The sequence below is a fragment of the Thermothelomyces heterothallicus genome (genome assembly GCF_042370625.1).
Source record: "Thermothelomyces heterothallicus CBS 202.75 unplaced genomic scaffold P884_scaffold_21, whole genome shotgun sequence".
Lineage (NCBI taxonomy): Eukaryota > Fungi > Ascomycota > Sordariomycetes > Sordariales > Chaetomiaceae > Thermothelomyces > Thermothelomyces heterothallicus.
Window position 1 is genome coordinate 551,910 of NW_027192582.1, and position 20,474 is coordinate 572,383.

General features: G+C 52.8%; 3 protein-coding genes across 3 annotated transcripts; 2 read left to right on the forward strand and 1 right to left on the reverse strand.

The window, feature by feature from the left end:
* Positions 1-7,882: 7,882 nt before the first annotated feature.
* On the forward strand, positions 7,883-9,936 carry P884DRAFT_206540 (amino acid permease/ SLC12A domain-containing protein; the record flags this gene model as incomplete). The annotated part of the gene is made up of 3 exons (XM_069438724.1): positions 7,883-8,420; positions 8,631-9,565; positions 9,679-9,936. The coding sequence occupies 3 exons, from the start codon at positions 7,883-7,885 to the stop codon at positions 9,934-9,936; spliced, it is 1,731 nt and encodes a 576-aa protein (XP_069295573.1).
* A 4,812-nt stretch (positions 9,937-14,748) lies between these two features.
* P884DRAFT_301781 (uncharacterized protein) lies at positions 14,749-15,417 on the reverse strand (the record flags this gene model as incomplete). Its single annotated transcript, XM_069444887.1, has 1 exon — positions 14,749-15,417. The coding sequence occupies one exon, from the start codon at positions 15,415-15,417 to the stop codon at positions 14,749-14,751; it is 669 nt and encodes a 222-aa protein (XP_069295574.1).
* Positions 15,418-15,812: 395 nt separating this feature from the next.
* On the forward strand, positions 15,813-17,583 carry P884DRAFT_293794 (uncharacterized protein). Its single transcript, XM_069444240.1, has 3 exons — positions 15,813-16,811; positions 16,862-16,906; positions 16,968-17,583. The coding sequence occupies exons 1-3, from the start codon at positions 16,024-16,026 to the stop codon at positions 17,128-17,130; spliced, it is 996 nt and encodes a 331-aa protein (XP_069295575.1). The 5' UTR covers positions 15,813-16,023; the 3' UTR covers positions 17,131-17,583.
* Positions 17,584-20,474: the final 2,891 nt, after the last annotated feature.

Below are 20,474 nucleotides of genomic sequence, written 5' to 3' on the forward strand. Positions count from 1 at the left end.
TGGTCTTGTTTTTGGGCAGCCAATGGGGTAGGATGTATGATTTGACAACCAGCAATGGGGATGATGTCATGGTTTGGAGTCGGGCTTTGTTTTTTTTTTTTCTTTTTGCGTTCGCTGCTGTGAATGACACTGGGGTGATTTATCATTGTACGGATTACTAGCATTGGAACGCCAACCGCTTGGGCGGGTCTCCGCGGTCGAGAGAGAGCACAGAGCGGGTAGGCGGGCGCTAATCTCGTATTGTTTCTCCAGTATACAAACTGGCTGGCTGGCGCCGCCGGAGCTGAAGGCTTGCGTGTTATACAGGTCTCCATGTGAGGTGTTACGAGACTAGAAAGGGAGTCGATGTGCACTAATTAGGGCGTGTGCCGGTTAATTACACCTGACGAGGAGGGTCAGAGTCACTTAACTAGTTCCTGTTCTTTGTTTTCAGGCGGGAAAAGTAAGTGGAGATGTGCGCTTGTTCGTTCTTTTTTGTTTTCTTCTCTTCTTTTTTTTTTATTCCGAGAGTCGCGTCTGTTCCCCTCTCTCAATCATTCTAGGGTCTTCACGGTTGGCTCTGGCTCGTAGTCTACTTTACTCACTCCGCAACTTTGACATTGCTGAAGAGTCGCCGTACCATGTCATCTAAGGTACTCGAGCGTCCGAATGCACGGATGTGGGACCCGGGATTCACGCAAACAGGCTCTGGCAATGCGTGGGCCGGACTGTGACTGGGGAGCTAAATTCCGTGTTGGAGGGCGGGGACAGGCGGCGGCTGGATTCAGGGTCTTGGGGTTGTGATGTCAGTCAACAACACTACCACCACCACCATCACCACCCCGGAGCTGCCAACACTAATGTGTTTGTTCGCTTCGTCTTAGTTTCCTGTTGTTTTTTTGCTTCCCTGCAAGACCGGATGGCTTAATACGCAGTATGATGCTGTGGCGCCATTGCAGGGTGGGGGGGGAAGGAGGAGAGGGATGGATGAATGAATGAATGAACGGTGAAGTCTCGTTCTGCTGGTGGGGGGACTCCCTTTATAAATCAAGTCTCTGGACCGTGGCGTGAAGTTGTTTTCGTTGCTCAATGAGTAATTATAAAGCAGTATTATATGGATTATACGAACTTGGTTATTATTTACATTAATTATCTACGTTTATTAGAACTTGCAAGACTTCTCGTTTAAGGAGAGGAAATAAATAAAAAAAGAGAATAAAAGACCGGCTCGGGCCAGCACGTGTCGTTGACGACGACGACGACGACGACGACGACGGCCTCCAACGCGCGGCTCGACAGCATCTCGAAGCGCAACCACGCGGCCGCGCGCGCGAGTTGGAGACGCTCGTCTGGCGCGCCCTCTGCGACGACCCGGCCTCGCTGCGCGACTAATTACCTCGCCCACCACGACTGCGTCAGGATCAACCCGCTGCTCGCCCCGGGCGGGTCGTGCGCGCCCCTGAGCAAGGAGAGGCGGCCGAGCGTGGTCGACGTGCTGACGCAGCCCGGCCGCAGACGAGGAGGAGAAGGAGGGGAAGGAATAAATAAATAAATGAAATAATAAATCAGAATTGAAAAGATAGGGGTGGCGGGGGGCGGTGGTTAATTATGTTTTGATTACATGGCAATAGCGTGGGCTATTAATTATGAGTTTCATGGGTAGGATGGATGGTTAGGTACCTAGTGTTATGAGCCCGAGAGTTGCTAAAGTCGAAGAGGGAATAGGATAATTACGGTCCCTTGGTGGGGGGTATTAGAAGGAATGTGTGAGTCTCGGACTGTCAGCGTTTGTTGCTGCTTGTATCCCCTTCTTCTTCTTTTCTTCTTATTAATATTCGTCTCTTTTCTTTCTCTTTTTTTACTTTTTTTTTGCCTTCTCTCCCCCCCTCTTCCTTCGTGTTGTTCATGGCTTTGTGCGAGAGGCAAATTTGATAAGGATACCGAGACAAGCACCCTCATGCTCGGAATGCCACCCCCGCCTTCGTCGCTGTCTTGAGCAGGACGGTGTACCTATCTCGGCGTGGCTTGCGATGCAGTATGGCATCAGCATAATTACCGAACTCAAGCACATCACGGTTGGTCAGTTAACTGGATTGCGGATAGGAGTCGGATTGTACATACACTTGTAGCGTTGCCAACAGCGAAGCGGCAACTTATCAACGGCCGCCTTCTCTTTTCAAATCTGCTCCCGCTCGCGTGTGTGGCAGTAACTAACACCAGAACACCCGACATGAGTCACCGGTATGCGCCCCAGGTAAATACAAGTCGGAGATATTCTGAAACTGGCCGTGGGCTGATTCTGACACCTCAACCTTTACCAATGATGACCTTCCATGGTGTCTAATTTAGATGTAACCTACTCTGATATGGGCGGTGCCAGCGAGCTCATGGCCTCGGCTTCTGGAAGAAGATGGCCTACGGGAACAAGCGATCGTGAGACAGCACCCCAACCCGAGCATGTACACCAGCATGGACTTCTGTGTAATCATGCTCTTAAGATCGGCGGTATTGTCAGGGGCCGCTGCGTCGTATCTCCCGCCCACGTGTGAGAAGATTTCTCATCATCTAATTAACGACGATCTCCCGCGCTTTTGACAAACTGGGGGAACTGGCATCGAATGATTCCTGGACCGGGCATGGCGAGATCACACGCGGGAACCATGCACGTGGTGCTCTCTCTCTGTGCAGCAAGGCAGTTAATCGGGTCTCTCTTATCAGACGGCATGGTGTTTCGATATCCGGTCTTTCCTATGCGAGTTTCGCCCCATGCCCGGCGCCATCAATAAACTAGCTCGTCTCATCTTCTCACAACGGCAGGCGCTTGGCGGGAAGGGTGTGTACAGCAGCCATCCATGGCGTATACCTGCCATGTGACTGGATGTATGGAATGTGCTCGGAGTACGGAGAAGGTATGGTGCCCTACCCAAGCGAGGTCGGTACGTTTTCAGGGGCGCGCGGGGGCACATGGACGGCGGGGGCCGTTAGGCTCGTACGGAGCATGTACGGATACCTACGGTATGTGCCGGTAGGTATGTATATGCATACATATAACACTCTTCTCTATCACCGACGGTTGCCGTGGTTCGACCTGGCCACTCGGGACGGCGCTAGTGTATGTAGGTACGACTAGCATACCAGACATCCCGAACCTGGACGATCCTCCTACGTTTTGGTAATAGGCAGTGCGGAACGATCTCTGTGAGGGCGGGGAACTGCGCATCGACCAGGTTGTCTCTGGGTGGTTATCCCTTGCTTGTCAATCATGCAGGTCGTCTCAAGTTGGACCTGCAGCAGAGGACACGATCGATGAAACCACACGCGGTTACCCGTTCACGATCCGGGCGGGCGGGAACCGACGTGATTGCTCGAGAACCAAATCTTGGAACAGTTTTTTTTTCCCCAAGAGATGAAACCGCGCATCGACAGCTGGCTGCGGATCGCTTCGTGTCACTTTCGGGAACCACTGCCTCTGAGACCTCGGGTCATGGCACTCGCAGCACATGGCAGGAAGCATATCTCCATGTACGGTGTACTGTACGGAAACATGTCAGAGAACAGAGAAACCGGGGAAGCCCGTGGCAGCTTCGACTTTCGCCAAACAGCGCGCTGGGCCGCCAATGCCGCTGCCGTGCCGGATAACTTCCTGAACGCAGTTTAGCGTGGTGCAGTGAGATCGGTAACGCTCGGAAAGTCTAATGATTTTCGGGCACGGAGTACGGAGCACGTCGTAAGCAGCGTCGACGGCGGCCTTGCTTTCGAACGACAATGGCCTGGTCCGACAACTTTGTTGAGGCTCCCTGCCGGGGGTTGTGGTTCGAGTTCCGCGGTATCCTGGGATCCGGACCAGCGCAAGTTGAGTGTCGCTTCTGCCATTGACCGGGGCGTCAAGTGGCCCATGCCGAGGTTCCCTCCCTCCAGAATGGGCTGGCCTTGGCACGGGGGCTATTCCTGGGAGGGAATGCGGGGGAGATAAGGCCGCTAACGTTGGTTAGTTAATGCGTGCGGAGCAGGAACTTTGCAGACGAGAGCCTGCGCTAGTATCCTGGGGGGAAAGGGGCCCGTACGCTTGTCTTTGCTTGCCTCGAGGCAAATGCCGCGTTCTGTCATCTTGGTGTTTTGACGCAGGAGGACTAGTGTCAGATGATGGATGGGCGGAATGACTGCGATGAACCTTCAACAACCGACGGTGACCGGCTGGATCACTACTGTGTAGTGCCACACCAACCCAGCCAAGATGCCGTTAGCTGCGTTATACTTCGAGGGGAAAACATGCCAGACTCCCCTGGAGTGTGCATGCGTAGTGTAGGCTACTATCGTATGTACATACATACATACACTACAGGGTACGAGTAGACGCCGTTGCACTCGACGGAACGCTCGCGTGCTGCCGCTGGTCTGGGCACGACCGGGTTCAAGGCTACCCATCCTTCCCCTATCAAAATTGGAACCAAGGGTTTCAGGCTCAAATCTCTCAGATCTTGGGGGTTGTTGCGTGGGATTGCGGGAGGCGATGGAGTACCGTCGCATGGGCCCCGTTGCATGCGCACGACTCTGCTCATAGTGTAGGCACGTGATCCATGCAGCAAACCGAGAGATTCTCCATTACGCGAAACCTCCTGTGGGGTTCCGCGACTGGGGGTGGTCCATGAGTGGCAATCATGCTCGAATGACCGATCACCTGTTATCGGACCAGAACACCACTAGTACCGTTTCTTGTATACCGAGGAATATTCCTTAGTGCGCGCTAGTGTACAGAGGACTCGCACGACTGGCGTGGCCTCGTTATTAAAAAAAGAAGCCTCAAACCTAGGACGGAAACGAAAGTGGAGATGATGGTTCAAGGGTTCATGGGCGCAAGAAGGTGATGGACCAAAACACGTGCCGGGCTGTTGCGGGTGGTACCATGTCGAGTTGTGTGCTTGTTCGCTGATGCTGTCGATGAAGCCCGCCCTGAGTGTAAGCCCTAGAGGACGCTGCGGCTGAGGCGAAGGGATTGAGCTCGCCTCGATTGGCTTTGCCTCTTTCAGAAAACTATTGATGCCAGATTCTCAGGGCGTCTTGTCAGTGGTCACCTTACGCAGTACGACCTGTCTCCTGCAGGCATACGATTAACTATTCCTACTCTCTGATATGTAGAGAACGACCAGGGTTTTTTTTCTTGGAGCAGTACTATTTCCAGGGAAAGAGGTAACGTAATGTACGGAGATAATGCGTGTGAAGATGCCACGTCGGAGCACAACATGCTTTTGTTGGGGTGGGCGATCTTGATCTCTCGGAAAGGCAGGTCTCCCGGCGCTTTACCCTTTGACCCTCATCGCAGCTGCTTTTCATTTGGTGTCTTGAGGCACAGAAGAGAGGATCAGGTTTGCTGCTGCGGCATCTTCCAGGTTGACAAGGCAAAGGGGGCTGCCAAGCTCGCGTTAGTGTAGCCGGGGTCGTGGCAACCGTGGAAAGCTGGCTCAAGATTACAGATTATGTACGGACGGGCAACAAAACCCCGCCCCTGGCCAGATCGCTGTGGGTTCTTTGCGGGGCGCCAACGTGCCTTCCCCGCAATCGTTAACTATCAAAACCCACCGTGCGGACCCTGCTTGGACCAGGGTGTGATCCCTCTCCAGCAAGAGTCACGAGCGCGCCTGCTCTCTCTCTCCCTCTCAGACTCGAACGGTCGGGGGATGTGGTAAGAGCGCCTGCCAGATCTTTGCAGGGAGTTATCCGTATTAGTGCCCGGAATACGACTGCTGCAGGCACGGAATGATCAGTCAGCGGGAGCAAGCGAAAGCCGACCACCAGCGGGCGCCACACTCGGAGAGATACGATAACAATTTCGCCGTTATGCTGCCTATCTGCACCGCTGCGTTCCTTATCAACTTGTAGCGAGAGGAGATACGCGACCAACATCCCCCTACGGATTACGGATTATAATCCGTAGAAACTCCACTCTGTGATAAGCTTGGAATCCTGCGCGCAATTGCCAAGCTGGATCCAGAGCTGGGGCCAAGATAGCCAAAAAGAATCCGCCACGGCCGACCAGGGCCCGCGACCAAGCTTTTCTACGTTAGGAAGCTGGCAAGGGATTCCAAAGCCCGCCAAGCTGCCTTCTCTTGGGCTGCCGGACGACTGACGAATGACAGCCGATCCAGCTGCCTTCCCATCGCTCGGTGCATTCTCCCCAGACGGCAAGATTGGCCCGCCGGGCTGCCGGAGGCGCCCGCAACATGGCGGGCAAATCGCCGACTCTGTGTCCCGGTGTGGAATACACTACACAGGTAACCGTTGTTTTTAGGGATATCAGTCCACTACGTGTGCGACGAGTACGCAAGACATTAGTCTTCATGCTGATACACTAGCCGCACCGGGATACCGCCGACTCGGCCATGTGCCTGCGACGACCATCAACGGCGTCGCCGTTGCCCAAAGGCCGCAGCCGTTTCTGGCCTGTCGTGCAACGACGGCGGTCGCTAGAGCTTGTTAGTGGCGTGGCGGAAGCAGGGTACCCTGACCGAGCCGTAACAATGGCAAAGAAGGACGGCCGGGGCTTCGTCGTCAGCTCAGTTATCCCTCAGGCCTTCTCCAAACACGACGTCATTGCGAGCGGCTCTTCCATCTCGACGTGCGAATAAGACCTTTCAGCAGCATCATCTGTGACGTTGAGTTCTCGCCTTGTACATACATACCCAAGTATCGCGATGTTTCCGTAGGTGTTACTATGCGTGTTCCGTACGGATTACACGACGCAAGAGACAACTCGACACACCAAGACACCCAGCGCCCGGCCTGGCGCTCTTTCCCATGGCTGTGAAACGGAACGCCCCGAACTGAGGGCCTGGATATTACATGGCAGTTAGTTAGTTACTGTCATTGGGCCTTTTGTTACCGGGGCGCCAACCAGACTGGGCGACCGACACGGCAAATGCAGCACGGCGATCATTGACCCCGTCGATTCGAGGCCTGCTGTCTGGTCATTGGACTGCTGGACTCAGGCTAACCGACGCAGGAATCACCACCACGGTTCGTTAACGTTACCCCTTCTTGTAGTCGTTGCAACCTATCCCGGTCCATTCTGCCACTCTCAAATCGTCTGTCCGGATATCCGCTCACGCCGCTTCGTCAGGCCCTCGCTCCCCCTCTCCCCAACCCCCCCCCAAAAAAAAAAAATTCGCCTCCCTTTTCTTTCGCATGTCGCATGTCGTTTAGGTCAGTCAGTTGTACTAGTGCAGAGTGTATTCTTGTGTAGTATCTGTATCCGTAGACTACGAAATACTAGCATGCAAACCCGCTGGCACCGACGGCACTGCCCCTCCGCCACCTCGCGGCGATGAGCATGTGCCTAACTCGTTGGTCTCTCCAATCTTGCCTCAGATCATTGGCCGCCTGTCAACGCTCCCTCCCCATCGAGCGCCTTGGCCCACTCTCCCCGGACAACGCTTGGCCCTTTAGCTCCTTCGGCGAGGCTTCTAGCCATTTTCTCTGCTTTCGGCTGGCCGTCCGGGTTCCGCTGTCCAATTGCTCTTAGTGTGTAACAAGCGTAGTGTACACACGTAACTTTACATTGCACTCCGGCGATGCACAACCCTACCCTGGTCTGGAGAGTGCCCTCCCGTGCCGCTGGATCCCGCCCAATCCCCTTTGCTAGTGCAGACCAACCCGTTCCTCTCTCCCTCCTCTCTCATCTCATCCCTCTCTGGATGGGGGTGCATGTAACCGGCGGCCGGGGTCGTGAAAAGGAGAGCCGCAAGATCGGTACCACACGAGAAGCAAACCAGCCGTCCAGCCCTGATTAATATAAATCCCCGTCTCCCTCCCTCCCTCTCTCGCGGGTAATCTCCCCCTCCGTCCTCCCACTCTCCATCCTCACACCCCTCTCAATTCCCTTTTCCACCCCAGCACAGCTCTCTTCACCATGTCGTCCGAAGAAAAAGGGGACGCGGGCTCCCACACGCCCGAGAAGGTGACGACCCCGCCGGCCTTTGACGTGCGCGAGGGAGCGCTGCAGCCGCGCGACCAGGAGGACTTCTTCACGCGCAATGGCCTCAACTTCCGCTCGTTCCAGAAGCGCGACATCGGCGGGGGCGTGGTCGACACGCTCGACCGGTCCATGCGGACGCGCCACATGCAGATGATCTCGATCGGCGGCTCGATCGGCGCCGGCTTCTTCGTCGGCTCCGGCAAGGCCCTCGCCGACGGCGGGCCCGGCTCCCTCTTCCTCGACTTCCTCATCATCGGCGTCATGATGTTCAACACCGTCTACGCCCTCGGCGAGCTCGCCGTCATGTATCCCGTCTCCGGCGGCTTCTACACCTACTCGACCCGCTTCATCGACCCCTCCTGGGGCTTCGCCATGGGCTGGAACTACGTCATGCAGTGGGCTGTCGTCCTGCCCCTCGAACTCACCGTCTGTGCGATGACGGTGCAGTACTGGAATCAAGAGATCAGTGTCGGTGAGTAGACCAACCACCTCGAAAAAAACGGAAGAAGGAGAGGGCGAGAAAAGAGAGACACATAGCACGCGCGCCCACGCGCTCGTGTGTGTGAGGGAAGAGCGAAGGAAAGGAGATGTGAACAGGGAACGGGGTTGGTTATTGAGAGGTTGTCACGACCGATGCTGACTTGCTATTTTTTTTTTTTTTCCTCTCTCCCCCTCCTCATAGCTGTCTGGATTACGGTCTTCTTCGTCGCCATTCTGATCGTCAACGTCTTCGGTGCCCTGGGCTACGCCGAGGAGGAATTCTGGTCTTCGGTCCTCAAGCTGGGCGCCATTGTCGTCTTCATGATCCTTGCCTTCGTCCTGGTCCTCGGCGGCGGTCCCGACGGCAGTCGCTACGACCACTACTCGGGCGCCCACACCTGGTATAACCCCGGTGCCTTCGCCCACGGCTTCCGCGGCTTCTGCAGCGTCTTCGTCACCGCCGCCTTCTCCTTCTCGGGTACCGAACTGGTCGGCCTCGCCGCGGCCGAGGCCAGGAACCCGCTGAGGTCGCTCCCCGGTGCCATCAAGCAGGTCTTCTGGCGTATCACCCTCTTCTACATCTTGGGTCTCTTCTTCGTCGGCCTGCTGATCCCGCACGACGACCCGAGGCTCCTGGGCTCGGAGAACGCCAACCCCTACGTCGACGTGGCCGCCTCCCCCTTCGTCCTGGTTGGCTTTTATGCCAACCTCAAGGGCTACGACTCGTTCATGAACGTCATCATCCTGGTCTCCGTGCTCTCCATCGGCGTGTCGGCCGTCTACGGCGGCTCCCGCACGCTCACCGCGCTCTCCCAGCAGGGCTACGCCCCCAAGATCTTCAGCTACATTGACCGCTCCGGCCGGCCGCTCTGGTCCGTCGTCGCCATCTTGGCCTTTGCCCCGCTCGCCTACGTCAACCTCCACTCGGACGGCCCTACCGTCTTCGCCTGGCTGCAAGCCTTGTCCGGCCTCGCCGCCCTCTTCACCTGGGGCTCCATCTGCCTTGCTCACATCCGCTTCCGCAGCGCCTGGGCCAAGCAGGGCCGTAGCCTTGAGGAGATCCCCTTCCGCGCCGTCGGCGGCGTCTACGGCTCCTACCTTGGCCTCGCTCTTAACATCCTCACCCTCCTCGCTCAGGTAAGCCCCAACCCACCGGAACCCCCCCCCCCTTTTTCCCCCTCCTTTTCCCTTTCATACACTACTAGACGAGACGGGCCCGGGCTGACTTGGTCCCTTTCCGAAACAAACAGCTCTTTGTGGCCATTTGCCCCGTCAAAGGCGGTACCAACGACGCCGAGGGATTCTTCCAGTCGTACCTGGCCCTCCCCGTCGTCATTGTCTTCTGGATCGGCGGCTTCCTGTGGAAGCGCACCGGCTGGCTGCGCCTCGACCAGATCGACCTCGACACCGGCCGCCGCGAGCTCGATTGGGACGCCATCAACGCCGACCGCGCCAAGCTTGCGGCCATGTCGCCGATCAAGAGGATGTTCTATACCTTGTTCGTTTAAACACGTAATCTCGTTTATTTTGGTCGGTTCTGGGTCAGTGGGGCACGCATCGTCTCGGGCGGGGATGTGTGTGTGCCATGATGATTTGATGATCGGGGCTCGTTTGGCCTGCTTTGTTGGGCGGTAGTTATGACTCGGCCGTGTCATGTCTGTCGCTGGCAAGGGCAAGCGGCAAAAAAAGAATGAAATGGGTGTGGCGGCGTGGGAGTGTTGATCGGTATTTTTCAGCGGTGGGGATCGTGATGCTACGTTAGTTATTTGATACCAATGTTGGAATGAATTGATCGGTGGCTTGCCCGTTCGCCCCCAACTCTCACCATTCCGTGTTGTCTCGACAGGTGGCTTCCTTGCGGCTAAACAATGCTGAAAAGGTGATCATGGTCTTGCCAAGAATCTGCGTTGTCAATCCCCGGAGGTCGTGACTGCAGGGTGTGTCGCCGCGTGGACGACGGTGTGGCATGTTTCGTTCAGGTTGCGGGATCGGGCCATGTGTGACAAATCGTTGGACCATGTAGGGAATAAGGTACGTGTTGAGGTCAAATCAATTGGAATGCCGTGGCCCCTTTTTTTTTAGTACTTGCCTTCCCTCGTGATGGCAAAGGGCCTGAGTGAGGGTAGCGGCGGGGGGTTGCGCTGTTCATGCTAGTCCAACCAAAGAAAGAGCAACCAAATGAGTACGGCCAATCACGCTCACAAATTGCCTTCTCCCCTCCCATTGACTTCAAACCTGTTTTCACGTTGTTGCTCCACATCTTAGCGACTTCATTCTTTCTTAAAATTGCGGGTTTCGTGCCCTCTTAAGCTGGGAGAGTTTTGAAATAGAGCATCAAAGTCATTCGGAAGCAAGTTCCTCTGCGCTAGATTGCTAGCCGGAGCTGGAGTTGGTAATTAACCGTGGGAGTCGAACATCATCTCGGCCAAGGCACTGGCTTGGTAGAGCTCCTACCTTGGGGAACATGACGACTGGGAAGCCGTTATCCGCACAGCAAGGGTCGACGCTGATAGAGCCTCTGGGATCTTTAAAACGATTTTCGCTCTATCAGCGGCTGCTTCGCCGACATTACTGCTTCCTGCTGATGATCCAAGACTGCACTGGAGACGGTCTTGCTCTGCACCTCCCAGCAGGCAGCTGGGACCACAACTCCGAGACACATTCCTCCAAACAATGCCGTCTCACGCCATTCGCAATGGACCTGAGATGCTACCGAGGAGTGATTGCTCCTTCACATCGACGCCGACGAAAGGCTAGGGGGCTCTCTGCTGAATGGCACATACAAGCCGGAACCAACGGCTGCTCAAGGTCATTGCTCTACGGGGAAGTGAGATTGTATTGAAAACTCCTTGTGTTTTGTAATTATCTCGGTCGTTACGCAATGGGTTCACCGTGAGGGACGGGTCTCTGCGCCCTGGGCTCTTCCATCAACTGAATCGCGACGGGCAAGCCATCGTATGACGAAATCGCCAAGGACGAGACGGAAGCTCTCTGTTCTAAGCAAAACTTCTCCAAGGTACAGTACATTCAAATCATTGTAGAAAGTTCACCAGGGGTTGATAGGGCTACGAGATAAGGGCAGCTTATTCATTATTTCGAAGAACCGATGGCTTGGATCAGAACGGAGATGGAAGAAACCTAATAGGCTTGCGAATCTCTCACCAGCTTTTGACATCCACTATTCATATTTTAACCATTGCTAGTCCTAGAACTTAACCGCATGTCTTGTCATTGAATCGCATCCAGCATTGGCCGGCTTGTAAGGTGACCTTGAAAGCCGAGAATCCATAAGACGAGGTCGTCTGGGACCGCAAGCATTCACTTCAAACCTGCCACAGTGAGAGCTGCTCGTTGAACCAGAGCTACATGATTATCATTCTCGAACATATTTAAACATGGTTTTCTAACAGAGGTGTTCGATTTCCCCAACAGCTCACCAGAAGTCGTGTTTGGAAAGCCTCTTACAAAGTTAGGGAAGCAAGCACAATGGCCAGAGTGCTGTAATATGCGCCTAGTATCGATTTATCCAAATCATTGCCATCTTGACACTTAGGTAACCTTTCCAAGTCATGACTTGTACCCGGTGGTTAGTGCTGACTAATTAGTTCAGAACTACCACCTGTCTCCCGACAGGTGGGGCCAAAACCCCCGGACATGCCAATATAGCCGGACACATGCCATCAAGTTCAATTACCCTCATAATAGTAGCCTTAAATAGCTATAAATAGTCTAATTATAAACTAGGTTCTGAAAAGCTCAAAAACGTAGTAAAATTCAATTCTACCCTGTTGTAATTAGTCAAACAATTGGTCATATGACTCGCCTTCGTCTCCCTCTCCCTCTATATTATACTCCTTATCCCTATTACTCTTAATCGTGGTAATGCCTTCTCTTTTAGCCTCCTGGCGATAGTTATTATCTTCTATCCCTGGCGTTACTATCCCTGGCATTACTGTCCCTGGCGTTGCTATCCCTAGCGTTGCTATCCCTAGCGTTACTACTGCTAACTTATAGGTATATCGCTTCTTAAACCTCCTAATATCCTTGATAATGGCTATATATAGTGACTCCTTCTTGACCCTAGACAGAGATAGTAACTTAGTATCCTCCTCCTACTTATCTTTACTACCTATAAAGTCAAATCTATCATCATCGCTATCATCAATTGACATTATAGACATACCGCCAATCTATATCCTAGGGCGCTCAGGGGATAGGAGTTTAACTTCTGACAACGGCTTCTTCGCTAACCAAGGGATTAGGACTTCCTTTCTATCTGCCAATGGTTATGTCTTCGAGTATAGGGAGTTGGCTGGTAAAATTGGACACGTATTTGGACGTGTATACTACCTGTCCGGCAATATTGGCATGTCCGGGGGTTTTGGCCCCACCTGTCGGGAGACAGGTGGTAGTTCTGAACTAATTAGTCAGCACTAACCACCGGGTAATTAATGTCAAAAATCTCTCCCCTTGTCTCTTGTTGCCCCATCACTCATAATTATGTCATCTGTCTATCTCCCCGCCCCTGTTTCCCTCGACCTCTGAGGTTGGCACGAAGCCATGTGTTGCAGTCTGCCATTTGTTCTTATTCCTTACAATGACCATGTTCCCACAAGTCCGTTCGCACGGACTTGTTCGCACCATGTGTGGGACCAAACGTTGTCTAGACTCTCAGTGAGCCGTGGTTCTTCTAGGCACTGAAAATTGCACATTGCCCGGTGTTACTCTTGATGGTGACCAACAAACGTCCTCGAGATTGGTCTAACATCTTCTGGGAAGGTGGTGGCTGGCGCCGGCCTTGTGTACTGCCCTTGTATGTGCCTTGTTCGTACAGTATACCTTCCGGGTGGGGACTTCTCGGAGCTTTAGTACGAACCGGATCCATCTTCTCCCGCCTGCACAACGGAGCACAATGGGTGCCAAGGCTAAAGGATTTGCCTCTTAGGGAAGCTTTGATCGGCCCCACCTCTTCGGGGCCGGTTCCGGTCATTGGTGGAGCGGACTGCGAATAGAGGAGACACTAGGACAGCTAGGGCGAAAGAGAGAGCAGAATACATCTTAAAGAATAATCAAATTGAAATAATGAAAGGAGGGGGGAACGTGGCAGAAAGGGCATTAAAATGGGCAAGACCATAGACGAGATAACTCGGTTGGAGAAGAATCTGACTAAGAGGGAATAAGAAGAAGCAACTACACCCGATGGCTTCCGACATCCCGGCTTCTAGGGGTGTTCTGTGAGAGGCATCAGTTACGGGAAACCATCACCACTAGCCCCCACGCCGCCGAATGCGAAGTACACACAGATGCCCCGTAGAACAAGGCAGTGCAAGGGTGAAGAAGGATGACAGTAGGCAATGAAAGTAGACGGCGATGGCTAAGATTGTGCCCTTTGTGTTTGGATTGGAGCGGGGGCCAGCCGTTCTTCGCAGTAAAGGAGGATTCGATATTTCAGTACTATTCCGTACCTAAGGAGTGAGCCATACAACGGTGAATTGACTTGCACTGTGCCGAATTTTTGTTTTGAAGCTCTCTTAGGTAGCTGGTAGCAGGTAACTAGCGGATACGTGAACGAGGAGGAAAGACGGAAAGTATCCAAAAAAAAAGGGAAATTGCCCGGGAGTCGAAACCAGGGACGACTTGATAAGCACGATCCACAGTGTGGTGTTCCCGATGGCGCCCACAAATTGTGGTTGACCGCTGCGCCACTGGCTTCGCCCCGGGCGGAAGAATAATGAGGAAGTTGGCATTATGAGCGTTGGTGGGTGAGGAGCGAGTATTCGGCGCTGGTGTGTGGGAAATACGGAGTTGGGATGAAAGGGAGCAGAGGAGAAGCGCGGGGGAGGGGAGAGCTTGTCATGTATTTCTGGATATAAGAACATCTCGAGTGCGTACATGAGTCGGTCACATGTATATATAATCATACATCAGCTCGAAGGCTGGGAGGCTCTTCCAGTTGCACAAGCTCCGTGAGATAATCCCTTCCAACGCGGGGTATAATAACCAAACGCCAGAATCCAAATATCTCCAGGCACCTTACCCCTTCCTCACGTATAAGACGTTGTGCTTTCCAAGAAAAAAAAAGATGGCCTAAGGCCATGCCGCGGAGTAACTCCGTCTGCTTGAATGAGCCAAGTGCAACTAATTAGGTGAATCATCATCCCTTCTCAAATCCATCCAACAACCCTACTCCTTGAGGGGTAATTACGACACCGTACTATCTCCCTTCCTTCCTTCTTTAAACCTAACCAACTTGCAAAAAAAAGGGCCCCAGTCAAACCTCTGAGAGAAGAAAAACGATAAAAAGAAAGAAAAACAAAGAATCAACCACAACAACTGCCCCGATCCCCGAAGCAGCAGCCACCCCGGTCTGCAAAGCAGCACGCGCCGCGATCGCTGAAGCAGGCGCCCCCGCGGTCGCTGAAGCAGCAGCCCCCATTGCTCGAGAAGCAGCAGCCGCCCGTGTCGCTGAAGAAGCAGCCGCCCAGGTCGCTGAAGCAGCACCCGCCGCGCGTGCCGAAGCAGCAGCCCGGCTGGCCCTCCAGCGCCGCCAGCTGCTCCGGCGTCATCTGCCACCCGAAATGTTTCCACTGGTGGTAGTGGTGGTCGTCGTCGTCCCCGTCACGCGAGGACGAGGAAGAAGAGGAAGAAGAAGGAGATGAGGATGGCGACGGCGACATCATGGGTCGCGGAGGCCGGTAGCCTTGTTGGTGGCTGTCGATGTGGGGGATGCGCAGGGGGGACATTCCGTTGTTCTGGGGATGAGGATGAGGAGGAGGAGGGATAGAAGAGGTGCTGGTACTGCTCTGCCGGGGTGGGGTCAGGTTTGTCGTTGATGTTGCTGACGTGGTGACGGAGGTGTCTGTTGGGCGAAAATTCGACCCGTTGGAGATGACAGCTTCGTAGGAAGGAGGCGGCTGCTCATGGTCGTCGGGAGTCTCCGCGAACATGTCTCTGGAGGAGGAGGGTTTAGATGAGTTGTTGGAAACCATTTTCGGATAATTGTGATTTTGCATATAAAATAAATCTTCCCTGTCTGCTCAAAAGGGTCCAGAACTGGTCGCTCTGAGGACAAGAAACCGCCCCCTTTGAACAACAACAACTCTTCAGGCAGACTGGCAACTGTTCTGCCTGACGATCGCCTCGCCGACATGCATCATGCAGTTGGCGATGCACTGCAGGGTACTAATCGGAGTTACATTCTGATTCAGTCGGCCTTAGCATGCTCTTGCGACCCGGGAGTGAGCCCTCTCCTGGCTAGTCCTATTGGCTATATGCAGCCAAGAGTGGAGGTAGCAATACCATTCTTCGCGAGGTTATACAGTTCAACCCCTGAATGACTGCAAAGTTGGGTGAAGCCCTGGTCGTTCAAGTCAGGCGCTAACAATCATTCAGCGGTTGAACTGTACGATATACACTGCTCCAAGGCATTGCGGGGACAGGTTAGGGATCAGCGGGCGTGGTGTATTTATTCGAGGTCGCCCCCGACACTTCAACTCCCGTCTCTTGCCCTCTCACAACCCACACCTCATCGAAGCAAAATACCGTATCTCCCCCTCAATCCAAACATCTCAAACACCATCCAACTTTTTCACAAGATGTCCGCGACAGAAAATCCCTACCCAACCTACGAAGCCCTCTGGGCCGCCGCCGGGACCACGGTGGACGGCGCACCCAACAGCGCCAAGCTGCTCTTCATGCCGGTGCAGGGCACCGTGCGGAGCGCCATCGAGGTTCTCTCCAACCCAGGGGACCCAGACACGCGGACGGCTTACTACGACCAAGCGGCCGGGACGTACCACCCCGTCAGCGCGCTGCCCATCTCGGAGCCCAAGGTGTCGTCCATCACCGTGCACGTGTCGGAGCTGGAGGACTGGGAGGAGAACTGGCTCAACGTGCACGAAAAGCACTCGGAGCCGGACGCGCCGGACGCGTTCCCCGACGCGAAATGGGGGAGGCTGAGCGGCGGCGGCGGCGGTGGTGACGAGGATGATGATGAGGACGAGGACGAGGACGACGACGACGACGAGCCGCAGCTGCTTCGCTGCTGCAAGCAGGACCGACCGCGCGGAAAGAACGCCAAGCTGACGATCAGGCCCTCCAAGGCGTGGGACGGCCGGGACGGCGGCTTCGTCACCGTGCACGACTACGTGAGCGCGCTGCACCCGTGGCTGGTGCGGCTGCGGGGCGACATCCTCGGCGCGATGGGCACGGCGGACGGGCTGGACGAGCCGCTCGGGAACGAGATGGACCTGGTGGTCAACTGCGACGCGCTGCACAGCCTGATGATGGAGCCGCGGACGTCTTGGATTGGGCACAGGAAGGGGCTGCACGTCCGGGAGGCGGTTGGGGGCAGGCTCCGTACCAGTGAGATCGTCACGTCCGAGTAATGCTGTCCGTTTCACTTCTCGCACGCACGACTTCAACTCTTTGCAGAACGAACGAGATCTTCGAATGCATCATTTCTCTCGGCGCGTTATGGTCTGTGATTATACCAATTTCCAAAAATTACTATATACTAAGAAAGCTGTAACAACCATAGCCCTCTACAGTCAAACCACCCCATCTATGCCTTCCTAGTGGCTGTCGCACTTGCCGAAGCGCAGTACGCGCTGCCGTACGCGATGACTGTGCTGGCGACATCGGTCCCGCACGCACCATTAGAGCAGTCCCTGAGCCCAGCTCGAGCGTGGGGTTCAGCGTGAAGAAGTCGTCGACGGTGATGCCATACTTGGTCGCCATCTGCGTACACGTGTAGTAGTTGACGGTGGCGCTCGTGGTGCCCGAGTAGCGGCAGTTGACATCGCCGGGCTGGATCTCTGTGTCCGCAGTGGTCACCAGCGTCGTGCGAGTGCTCATGGTGCCGTTGGTGCGCTTCAGGGCCCTGGGGTTATACGCCCCCTCCCAGCGTTTGGCGTTCCATGTCGCCGGCTGGCAGTCGTCGGCACTGACAGCCAGCACCAAGAGGAGAGACGATGCAAACAGGCGCATCATGATGGGCAACGGCGGCTTCTCAGACCGGAGGAATACAAAGGAAGGACCTTCTGGTGCTGATGTTCTCTGGGAAGAAAGTGAAGTCTCCTGGGGAACAAGCCAGCGACGACCGCGGGGTCAGCATGACAGATGAAGCACGCCCAGGACGAGCCGGTGCTCGGGGATAGAGAAGCCGTCATTGCGAAGTATTGTGAGGCTTGCACCATGGTAACGTTAACTAGCCTCTCTCCAGGATCCAACGTCCAATTTCTGTCTTTCCGCCCTTCCTGCGTTCTGCAAGGGTCCCGGCCAAGCCCCACCCGCACCGGCCCGCGGCGCCTCCCGAAAAGCCAAGGGGGAAGGCGTCTTGTTGGTCCCTTGAGAGCCTTCCGCATGGACTGGGATTTGGTGCAGAACTCATGTCGGCCCAATTGCACTTTACCCTTACTAGACAATACTATAGGGCCTAACGTATTATCAGAAGCGCTAGTACGAGCCTTATAGCCTTCCTTAATCTTATCTAGTTAGTAGAAGATATTAAAAATAGAGCGACCAATCTTTATAAAGCGCTTAAGCTTAGCGTTGTCCTCCTTAGGCTCTTTGATATCCTTGTCCTGCTTAGGGGAGACACTAGTACATTTAAAGTCGCTATAGAGGACTATATATAGCTTCTTAAGATCTTATATATACAAATTAATATATTTAACGTATTTATATATAGAGGGTAAGGTCTAGGGATACTTATAGAGGCCTTAATACCCTCTAATAGAGCCTTTATCAAATCCTTTGCTAACTTAATATATAAGGTAGGACTATTATTCTGATTAGCGAAAGTATTATAGAAACTATTAGGTATATTAGATATATATTTCCTTATACTTATAGCTACTATAAGTATAGTAGTAGTAGTAAGAGCTAGTACTAGAATGCTTATATCACTTACTAAAGGAACAACTAGCTAGAGTAGAATATATATATATATATAGCAAGGTACTTTACAAAGCTTACTAGCTTTGAAATTACTATATTCTGTTAGCTCGAACGATTCTAAAGTAAATGGCAGAGCATTTAGGAACTATAATAGAGTTATTATCATTATTAAGAATGATTAAAAGAAACTAAACTATACGAAATCGCCTAAAATCGCTAGAATCGCTAGAATTACTAAAAAACTATAAAACTAGCGACAAAATCAATCAACTAATAATAATAAGAGTACTTATAAGGTAAAGCCTTTAGTATACTTATACTTTTAGGGTATAATAAGAGTAGGAACCGACCTACTAATAGCTATAGCTATAGAAGTACTACCTAGCTTAATTAAAGCTATAAAGTACTATATATTAATATACCTAGGAAGAGCCTCTATTACCTCTTTACGAATACCCTACCAAAACACACGAAACTACTATCGCTAGAAAGCTCTCGAAAAACGCTATCCAACGGTAGCACTTCTAACCACGCACGAGCCGTTACGGGTGTACAACAGGCATCGCAGGCGTAGGGACCAGACCCGACTACAATCCGACCATACCTTATACAACTATCAAATTTTCACTATATAGACCACCTAGCGCCCCTAAATATAACGTCGATTTAAAGCCTACTACCAAGCTACTAAGTAGGGAGGCCTATGGCTTTGAGCTAATCAAAGGGGGGCCTACTATAGGCCTGCCCTACCCTGGATATCAAGGAGCTAAGGGGTCTTGTTATATAACTAGTCGACCTTATACTAAGCCCTAAACAGGGCAAGGCATAAGACCTCGCTAATAGGCTCTTATAGGGCCTTACGACTACTATTATAGGCCTAGTTCTAAACCTATAGGAACTTATAGCTAAGGAAGTTAAAAAGGGGCTTAAAGAAGCCCTTAAGGCTACCCCTCGCCCTACCTAGGCATAGGTAGCCATAGGGCTATAATAGGGGGTAACAGGCCCCTAAGGAGGCCTACTATTAGCTAAGGTTATACTACTATAGGCTTTATAGGAGGTCATGATATAGAATACAAGCCTATAGGAGGACCTTAAAGCCTAAACCCTAGCTAAGATAGTCTAAGTAGTTAATAGAGCCTCTAGCCGCTAGGGAGCTATCGTAGCTAGGAAGCTCCTAAGTAGGGATATAATAGTAGTCTTCAAGAATAAGGCTACTAAGGATTAGTATTTGGCTAATAAGCGATAGGTGGCTATAGCCTTTGGAGAGGAGGCTAGAGAGGTCGATAAAGCCTATATAGTCCTAGCTAAAGGAGTCTAGAAGGAGGAGCTATAGGGGGTTAGTAAACAAGACTTCAAGGGGGCTATAGGCCTATACTCGATCAAAACGGTCAAGTTCCGGCTGCTAAAGAGCCTATAAAGGAAGTAGGCCATGGTACTCCTAGGCTTATAGGACCTCGAAGAGGCCTAGAAGGCCTATAACAAGGGTATAGTCTAGGATACCTAGGTACTAGATTATAAACCTTACTAGGATACTCTAGAGCTAAGGTAGTATTATAAGTGTTAAGGCTTTAGCTATACCTAGTAGTATTACTAGCGGCTGGCCTATTATAGCTATTATAGTATAAAGGCCTATAGGGAGGGAGGGAAGACTAGGGAGGCCTAGTACCTTACCTACTCTAGCTAACTCCCTTATAGGTATATAGCCTATAGGGGCCCCTATACTACCTAGTATAGGGGCTGCCTAAAGAAAGTCGAAGCCTAGGAGAGGGCTAGGGAGGCCTATTAATATAAACCCTAGACCTTCTAACTACTAGAATAACTATACTAGAAGGTAGCCTTCGAGTTTAGTAGCTAGCTAGAAGACGACAACCACTACCAAACCAGGGCTAAATGCCCCTATAGGAGGCCTACTTTAGCCTAATAGGCGGCTAGGAGTGCCTTATTTGATGCCTAATAGACCTATATCTCCTTTTTACAGCCTAGAGCCCCCTCTCTCTTATAACTAGTTAAGGGGGCAATGGCTATAGAGCCTACTACTACCGTACCTTCGTCCTCTACTCTAGCTACCTCGAATGTAAATTAAGGTCCTTTAGTAAAATACCTAAGGTAATAAATAGGCCCTCGAGGTCCTACTAGAGGAGGCTAA